Source organism: Echinops telfairi, unplaced genomic scaffold, assembly GCF_000313985.2.
Source record: "Echinops telfairi isolate 266 unplaced genomic scaffold, ASM31398v2 ScPeMD7_9;HRSCAF=40, whole genome shotgun sequence".
NCBI lineage: Eukaryota > Metazoa > Chordata > Mammalia > Afrosoricida > Tenrecidae > Echinops > Echinops telfairi.
This window is the reverse complement of record NW_022103906.1, coordinates 60,723,704-60,733,628: the sequence shown is the minus strand read 5'-3', so window position 1 is coordinate 60,733,628 and position 9,925 is coordinate 60,723,704. Positions and strand designations below refer to the sequence as shown.

At 45.5% G+C, this 9,925-nt stretch overlaps 1 protein-coding gene across 4 annotated transcripts in view; it reads left to right on the top strand.

Moving 5' to 3' along the window:
* Positions 1-3,962: 3,962 nt before the first annotated feature.
* TENM3 (teneurin transmembrane protein 3) overlaps positions 3,963-9,925 on the top strand; it is a 554,322-nt gene continuing 548,359 nt past the window's right edge. For all 4 annotated transcript variants that reach the window (XM_004696135.2, XM_045286700.1, XM_045286698.1 and 1 more), the window contains exon 1: positions 3,963-4,235. In XM_004696135.2, coding sequence (XP_004696192.1) covers positions 4,004-4,235 — 232 coding nt within the window. In that variant the 5' untranslated portion in view covers positions 3,963-4,003. The remainder of the gene's footprint in view (positions 4,236-9,925) is intronic.

Below are 9,925 nucleotides of genomic sequence, written 5' to 3'. Positions count from 1 at the left end.
TACACTGAAAAATTATTTAGAAGTAAGGGCGTACTAGGAAGCGACGGGAGCATTGGGGGCCAGAGAATTGAGTGCCCCGTCGCTAAAGAAAAGGTTGGCGGTTTGGCCGCGTTAGTGGTATCACGGAGGAAGATGTGGTGGACGGCACGTGCTTCTGTAAAGATGCCCGGCCTCGGGTGTTCCATGGCAGCAGTCTGCTCTCTTTAGAGGCTCTCCATGACTCAGGATGGTCTCAACAACAATGGATTTGGACAGTTCTCTGGCCAATCTGAAAGTATTTAAAGACAGTATATGATACGGAGGATACAGGATCACAATGTTGCTGTGGATTGCCATCAAGTCCCTTCCAACACAAGATGAGTCCACATGTGCAGAATAGAGTGGCTGCTGCATTCACTTATTCATTCACTCATTGTCTTAGGAGAAACGGAACCAAGCCATACAATTTGCTTCACAACAAAATGCTTTCTGTGGGAGTGCCGTGTCTGGTATCTGAGCTTGTTGTTGCCATATAGTTACCGTAGACAGCTCAATCAAACATTTTGGTTAACTCTCTTTGTCATACCCAAAGCAAACCAAACTCACTGCCATTGAGTGGATTCCAACTCGCGGTGACCATGCCGGACAGAGCAGAACTGTCTCGGTTTGTGAGACTACAAAACTTCACAAGAGTAGAAATCCTCATCTTTTCTTCCATGGAGAGCCTGGTAGTTTCGAACAGCTGATGCTGTGGGTAGCAGCCCAGTGAGTAGCCCACTCCCCCAACAGGGTGCTTCGTGTCACAGCTCTCCTTGTTGTTCAAAGGCCCCGCCTACTGATGCAGTTAGTGTGCTGTTCATTCAGTGCTTCATGCTGATTATGCACACAGTGGCCCTCTTCCCGGCGTAGGACCATGCAGCCATCATCAGAGTGCTCCAGCAGCGTAGTGCTCTTTAAGCAGCTTGCCTTTTTTCCACCTTCTCGTCTTCAGCCTAGAGTGCAGGAGGTAGCACAGAAAAGGGCCTGGTGAAGTCATATTGAATTTATTGATTTCTATTGGAAGTGTATCAGTAATTGCCAAAACTACAGTGTGAATGAAATCTTTGAAGAGTTTAAACTATCCACAATGATGGGGAAGAGAGATGCAAAGGACTTTTGTATTGGTTAGAGTCTCCTGGGTCAAATTGCCTTTGTCTTGGATGATACAAGCGAATCTTATTTGTTGATGTGTTGTGGTATACTAGAATTGTTTTACAGACACAGACAACTCAGATATTTAGTGCTAGAGATGGCCTGTACAGCTCAGGAATTTCTAACAGTATCGCTTTACCTGCCACTTATTAACATTTAACTGATTTTAATTTCTGGGACTGGGTAAATTGCCTCCTTAATTACTATAAAAATGTTTATTATGCTTTAGACCCCATGTTTATCTCATTTGCAATATTGAAAAATTGTATCATGAAACCTGTACAGTCAAGACAATACATTTTATATTCAGAAGACCCAAAGTGACAGAGAAAACTTAGAATGAAAACGACCTAGTCTAACTCAGAGGCGCCTTGGTGGTGTCCTTAGAGTTGTGCTGCTCCCCACAGTTCCAGCTCGCCAGCTGTTCTGTGCAGGCGGGGAGTGAAGCGGTCTGCTTCGGTCAGGATTTACAGCTTTGGAAGTAACTCGATAGCACTGAGCTGGGATTTTGTTTGGCTTCTGTGTTTTAAGAGTAAGAGCACGTCTAGTAAGAGCTAGTAGCACAATTGATAGAGAGTAATGTGACAGGAGAGGTCCTTTGAAAAAAAACTTTTTTTCTTCCCTTTAAACCGATGAATGGAAAAGAAGTAAACGGTAGAGAAGTCAAGATACATTCCACCCATGAAGGACCCCCAGCTGCATAGTGGTTACACATTGGGCTGCTAACTGAAAGGTCAGCAGTTGGAAACCCCCAGTTCCGCTGAGAGAGAAAGACAAGGCTCCCTGTTCCCAACAAGGATCTCAATCTTGGGAACCCAAAGGCGCAGTTTTACCTGATTCTATACGGTCACTATAATTTGGAATCAACTTAATGGCAGTGAGTTCTTTAGAGAGGAAAAAGATTAACAACTATTTTTCAAGGCTTAATTAATTCAGTAGCAAAGGAATGTGCACTCCATTCGAGACAGCCCTATCCTGGCAATACAGGGAAGGGAGGGGTAGTTTGTTTGAGGAGGTAGCAGGAGGTGCAGTCCAAATGTTTGGGAGCATAGGCTCTGGAATTGGGGTCATGGTAGTGCAGCGTCTAGACATCCCTCTCCTCGCTGAATAGAGGACGCAGGGGTGAGACAGGCAAAGATATGCGAGTTGCATAGGTGTTGCACAGAAAGAATCGAGACTTGTAGACAACTCAGATGTAAGCTGAGTCGACATGCGCGATTCAGTACTGGCAACAAGACTTCGAGTTGGAAGCACATGAAAGGGGGCTGTGATGTGTGTCACATAGAGAGTGGTGGAGAAGGGAGGGAGATGCCGAGTGGGAGACTGTGGAGAGACGGAAAATCTGAATAGGGGTCACTACCCTAAGGTCCTCCTGAAGACCTGATGCTCAAGGGAAGTCACTTCCTTCAAGTTGGTGATGAACTCTCTCAAATTACCAGGGAATTTGGGAAGGAGGGTCGAGTAATCACTCAGGGTTGATGCCAAGGCCTTCGGGAGCCGTCAGAGGAACAGGAATGACTATATGAGAAAGACTAAAGACAGAGAAGAACAATTAACCTTCAGATTAGCTCTGGGTAACTTCCCTCCTCAAGGCCCAATCTTAGGCAGCAGTCTTTTCTGCCCACCCTTCCCACCGTCAGCTCAGCAAATCCAGGGAGAAGGGAGTGGCTAAGCAAAGAAAGGAGTCCGGTGATGCAAACCTGGCGGGTTGACACAGTAAATCGCTAATGGTGAGGTCGACAGTTCAAAACCACCTGCCGCTCCATGGAAGAAAGATGAGCCTTGATAGTCCTGTAAAAATTTAATGTCAGGAACCCACAGGGGCAATTCTAGTCTATCCTGTAGGGTTACTGCCGGTCAATTCTAGTCTATCCTGTAGGGTTACTGTGGGTCAGTTCTAGTCTATCCTGTAGGGTTACTGGGGGTCAGAATCAACTCAGTGCAGGGAGTTCTTTTTTTCTGAGAGAAGCAAACAAAATAAAAGCACCTTCTTCCTTCTAACGTGTTCTTGCCACTAGCATTTGCAAGTGAAACTCGCAGAAAACTCCACTATTGATTTAGTCGCGCAAACTGCCTTAAATATTAGGGTAGTACTGATTCCATCCATACTTTACAGAGGAAAATTCATTTGAAGAAAGGTATGAGAGGAAGGCCGGCTTTTCAACAATTCAAGATATCTGTGTTCTTAAAATATGAAAATCATGCCATTGTAAGAAAAAATACTCTTTGTAAAAAAAATAAAAATAAAATATTCAACGCAACATTTGAGTTCCAAGAAGTTCCAAGGATCTCCCAATTTTCTCCGACAATTAAAAAAGAGAGGAAAATAGTATACATTTTTGTAAGCACAGGAAAGGTGATTTGTTTGTGAATGCAGACAATGGTGCAAAAGGACACTTCCACCGTGAAAAATTTAACAAAAGAGCGAAGCCAACCTTCAGCTGGCTTCTGTCCTGAAATTGGAGCCTGAGCTTCATCGTGGTTGTATTCATGTGAAGAATCAGCTATAATTCGTTAGACAAGCCTCTGCCGCGCTCTTTAATAGAAAGTGTGAACTCTCATAAACAGATTATGTACCTTTGGTTCCGGTGATAAGCGTATTTTACACCAATTTTGCCAATTTTAATTTCTTATCCAAAAGCCACTTCCCTAGCCAGGCAGTCCTGATTGTTTCCCAGCATGCTGCTGATGGAGAAGGCCATCGTGCGGTCGGTGTGTAAATGAATGTTTTGCTGACGTCATGCTCAACCTTGTGTCTTTACAGAGAGACCAATGAGCGTTGAACCCTGAGCAGTAGTGAGCAGGACTGATGTGCACCCAGAAGGAATGAAGTATGGATGTGAAAGAACGTAGGCCTTATTGCTCCCTGACCAAGAGCAGACGAGAGAAAGAGCGGCGGTCCACCAACTCCTCCGCAGACAATGACGAGTGCAGGGTTCCGACCCAGAAGTCCTACAGTTCCAGTGAGACCCTGAAAGCTTTTGATCACGACTCCTCACGGTTGCTCTATGGGAACCGAGTAAAGGATTTGGTTCACAGAGAAGCCGACGAGTACACTAGACAAGGTAGGTCCTAGGTCTAGTCAAACAAGTCTTGTGCGGATGTTGCTAAGTGTATGTGTTACCTTCTGCTCCTCTGTGGTGACATGATTGTATTCTGATGGTGATGGCCTCCCTACTGGTCCAGAGATGTTAGATATTCACACAACACTGCCAATCAGTGGTGGAATGCCCCTCCAGGAACCTGAGGGTTCCTGGTCCAGAGATGGTAGATATTCACACAATACTGCCAATCAGTGTTGGAACCCCCCCCCTCCAGGAACCTTGGACCCAGCCACGAGTGCTGAAATTCAGGGTGGAAGTAATTCCGCATGTTGTGTGAGGTTTAGGAGTCTACACTAGGCAAAACTGGAAGCCCCCCGGGTTTCTAAGGATCCATTACAGTCTCCTGAGGGGAGGAGCCCACCAGCAGGAGGGTTTTTGTCGTTAGGATGGCCAGCAGGAACTATTGGCTCAGGAAACTTGTTTGCCCACTCAAGAAAGGAAGAATGGCTATTTGGGATAATTTCGTGTGTGTTTCCAGCTGTGGGTCTATTGTATTCAAAGCTATGCACTGGAAAGGGGCATCACTTTCTTCTTCACAGGCAGTCTAGGACATGACAGCTGTACTTCATGCCTTCTTCCCATGGTATGATCCAGCGAGGCATGGTCATTCACACGCATTTAGTGAACATTTTGGACCCGGTTTCCTACCTGTCTATTCCATCGATGGAATACAGCCATCTATAACGTTTGCTTCACTATCCAAAACCTACCGATTTCCACACTTTTAAGACAATGGTTTCTTTTAAATGCGACATGGTTGTATTTTTTTTTCTAATACAGCCTGAAATATAGGCACAACTACAAGTAATAAAAATTAAATTCTCTCACATTTGTATTGTACTGCACCACTTATGTAGAATTTATCATCCCTTCATTAATTTAATTGGGAAGCAAATTGAGAAAAAATAAACTGAAGCCAGCCATGATTTGTAATGCTATCTTCCCATGACGTGTTTGAAGGGCCCTCCTTGTATTGATGCTTAGTCTTTTTCAATCACCGTATTGATATTGACCACGGGAGTAGCAGTCTGGTATTAGGTGGGGACAACATTACAAACATTAATAATATGTTAAATTACTCAAGAGTTTGAAAAAAATCTCTTTGGGTTTTTTTTCTGCATTGTGGGAAGCCATGCTAACTAGTGTGAAATAGCACTCACTCATCCAAACTCGTTCATATCAAAGAAAACGTATGTGATTTTTCTAAGAGACTTTTTCTCCCTAAACACGAGTTACTAATTCAAAATAAAAAAATCCACTACCATCGATTTGATTCTGACCCATAGCGACCCAAAGGACAGGGTAGAACTGCCCTGGTGGAATCAGAAACTGTAACTCCTTGCAAGAGTAGAGAGCCTCATCTTTCTCCCACAATGTGGCTGGTGGTTTCAAACTGCTGATGTGATTAACACACCCAACACATAACATAAGCCACTTGGCCACCAGAGTACCCTTGAATTATTAATTACCGATATCATATTTTATGAAAGGAGGTAAGCCAATTAAACATTTTTCATCCAGGTCCTAAGATAGCACATAGCACATGTTTGAGGGATGTACTGGGGGGCTGGAGCATTATAACTCTCAGCCCCATTTTTTTTCCTCATCTGGTCTTCACAGCTGACATACATTATCAGAGTACATTTTTCACCAATTAAAAAAGAGAACCTAGGTAATGCATGGAATCTGAACTCAGTGTGAAGTTGTGCTTTCTGTCACAAAAATAACCATTTAATGCCCTGTGGGGGACGGGGGGAGGGGCTACTTCGGGAATACTATTGGCAAAAACAAAGCGGCACATGCGGCCTGATACATGGGCAAGGTTCATCTCCACCCCAAGCAAGCATTTCGTTTTTGGCAGAACGGATGGATACTTAACCAGGTTAAAAATAGCAAACTGAATTTTCACCTCCTAGGCAGCATTAATCCAGGCAGGCTGTTGTTGACTCCATGGCTACCATCTGTGGACATCCTGCGCCTGAACTTGCTAGGGGACCAAGCAGTACTATTGCTCAGCTCCGGGAAGCCACGCCCTGAGGAAGGAACAGATACAGACCTTTTGTCGGGAGCAGCTGCATGGAGGAGTAGGAACACGTTGTGGAATAGAGGTGGAAGGAAAAGCACAGGGTGGGACAGTGCTACGATCCACTCACCCTGATTCCTGTGGCAGAATATTTTTATGTATTAGAACCTCCCGAGGGAATGCGCTGCTTACCATCGCTAAGGTGGACTGGTTGCTTACGCTCAGCAGGCTACGCACACAGGTTATGGACACTATCCAACCCACACGGTCACCTTCTGAAGAACACCCCAGTCATGTCTTCCTTTCATAGGTAGTGATCTTTGAATCGTAGGGAAACTTAAGATCCTTTGGCTCGGACTTCAGGCTGGTCACCCCTCGCACCCCTGCCTTCTCACATCTGTGCTGGTGTCTGAGGCAAAACTCACAATTCAGTGTCATCATGATTCCGTAGGGTGGCTGGCCGTGAGTTGGAATTAAATGGATGACAACTGTTTCTTCTGTTTTGTTTGCTTTTGGTGCGGATAGAGATACATGAGCAAACTGGAGACATATTTAGGAAATGCAGTTGGTATGACTTTATGATAGGGGGCATGGGAGTGGAGGAAAGGGGGCGCGTTTCCTTCACAGTGGGGTGATCAGAGGAGTGGGTTTGGCAGGACGAGTGGGGCGAGGCGAGCAGTGAGTGAGGAACGTCTGCTCCCAGATTGGGTTTCTCTTGAGCAGGTGACCTGACAAGCCCTCCCAGGCTCTCATTCTCTTTGAACCTGACAAATGTTAGTACCCCTACCCCACCCCAGCCCCACAGACGGTGATGCTGTGGGATTAATTATTTAATTGACAAAATGTGCTTCCTGCCATAGCTTGTGACATCATATACATAATGAAAATGAAAAATATTAATAGTAGCCAAAGATCTTTGAAACCATTCCAAAGAATTATGCTAATTTAACTTGTCCATGGAGAAGAACAACTCGTGCCCCACCCTCCACTTCAACCTTGAATAGCACAGGAAACAGGCAGCTTCAGCGAAGCGAGGGCTAAGCAGAGACCCCATTAATGCAATTACATGGGGAATGGAAACCCCAAATATAATGTTTTTATTGTGATTGACCTATTTCCCTAGCCTGATTTTATAGTCATCTTATAAAGCGCTCCAGATGGGTAGGTGAATTACACGTTCTGTTGAGATACTATGCTGATTGCATGTTCTATGTAGATACTGTGGGATGGGAGGCTGGGTTTGTTTTTGTGGTGAGATGTGAGTCTGACTAGGTCCCCCACGGATCTTTCTCTCTTTGTCACTCTCTTCATGTGGTTGATTGGGTGAAGGGAATGGTTGCTCTTTGCACAGCTGTGAGGCTCTCCGTAGGTGTGATGGGGTAGGGGAGCCATGGCTTGTCCTGCATTCCTGGATGCTATTTTCTGTGATTTTTCTCTGGAGCAAGTTCATCCCGTCAGGTCTCAGGCAGAGTTCTAGCTCCTTGTGCATAGGGCCAGCTGCATACAATCATCCCACCATTTTAAAGAAGAGATCTGATGAAAGATCCACTTTCTCTGCTGCAGCTCACTGGTCGGTACAGGTTCTCACAGTGCCCTTGACCAAGTGAGGATGCTTATCAAGTGCTGGCTGTGCGGGTGAACTTGGACCTGAAGTGAGGTCCACACACAGTAATCCAGAAGAACCACTTCTAAGACAGTCCAAAGCCCGAGTGCTGAACATTCAGTCAGCCATCTGTGTTAGGGTAATACTGCCCTTCTGAATTTTAAAATGAATAGACCACCATTGATTCTTCCTTCAGAGAAGTGGCAGCGAGGAGGAATGCCATCTGATACTAAACTTTAAAAGCAGCTCTCCTAAGGGCTATGGCGGTTATGTATAACTTCAACTAAGCCAAACCCAAACTCACCGCCATCGCGGCAGTGCTGACCCCCAGGGACTACCTGTGGGGTTCTGAAACTGTAACTGTTTATGATAGGGATGGAGCCCTGGTGGTGCAGTGGTTATATGTTGGGCTGCGATCTTCATGGTTGGCAGTTCGAAATCACTAGTAGCTCGGTGGGAGAAAACTGGGCTTTTTACTCTGGTAAACAGTTGTAGTCTCAGAAACACACAGAGGGGAGGTGGGGTCGCTATGGGTCAGCATTAACTTGATGGCAGTGGGGTTGCGTTTTAACTGTTTATGGACTCGGGTCTTAGAAGACAAGAACACCTCCCACTTAAGGCCAGCGAGAGCTTGGCATATAGGTAAAGAGCCTGAGGATGACTATGAGAAAGACTAGCGTGGATTCCCAGATCCACGGAAAGGCTGGGCTGCCCCGCCCCCCGCCCCCCCCACGGACTGTTATTCTAGGGAATGTTACTGTGTAGAGACAGCAAGTCTCCTTGACCTCTCCTGAGTTTGGGGAACCTAAGCAGGGGCATTTTCTCTATCCTGATGGAGATAGTTTATTGTGCCAGCCTGGCTATGAGAGCGCCAATTAGGGAAAGAGACGGAAAAGGATTGTCTTTTTAACCTAAGAGGCCTTGATATTGTTCCCACGGCTTCTGAGGAAAACGTGGGACAGGATGCAGAACAAACAGAATAGGGAATTGCTAATGAACATGAGCAACAGTGAGAACAACTGGAACCCAAACAAAAAATTATGGCAAGACCACTTACGAAAACTTCAGTACAGAAAATACATTTTACGAAGAGCAAGTTCTCAAAACAAAAATCTATCACTTACAAACTAAAGCTATAACAGATTGATTGAAATACAGTGGACGGCTGTAGTTGAGGACCTAATGAATGGTTCTTAAAGACCTAATCAGGTGGCACTGTGGATTAGTCATTGAGCTGCTAACTACAAGGTAGATGGTTGAAACCCACTAGCTGCTCTGTGAGAAAAAAGATGAAGCTGTGTACTCCTGTAAAAATTTACAATGTTTCAGCAGTTCCTCTTTGTTAAATTACCCTTAATTATGCCCTACCAGGCCTCCCACACCCTCCTCACCACCAGTTTGGATCACTTGTTGTTCCCTTGTCCCTGGGTTTGTCAACACCATCTCCTTTCCCTCCACCTCCCCCTCTCCCGTGTCCCCCCCGGAACTGTCAGTTCCACAGCTTTCTCCTCCAGATTGTTCATCCAGCCTATCTTATTTATACAGACCCGCAGACATAATAATATGCACAAAAGCAAGACAGAGCAAAACCAAGCAATAATATACAACAAAATAACAACAGTGACAAACCAATGACAAAACCAAAACAAAGCACAAGAAAGAGAAGTTTGTAGTTAGTTCAAGGATCATTTGCTGGCCTTTAGGAGTGTTTTCCGGTCCAGTCTGTTGGGGCACCATGCCCTGGCCCCAAAGTCCACCTTCAGCATTTCCTGGGGACCTCGCCGCTCCATTCGCTTGCTGTTCTGTTGCACCCCCTTATTGTTTTACCTCGGTGTGGCGGGATCAGATCGGGTGCTATTCCCACACTGTGTCTCTAGTGTTGTTCCCTGTAGGGCTATGGGTCAGTAAGGGGCGTCATGTCTCATAGTGGGGCTGGCCATGTGGTCCTCTCGGTGGACTGGCTGCTCTAATTGGGAACATCATCCTCAAGGCTTGGTGGGCCAGGATGTGCTCCACTCTCCTGAA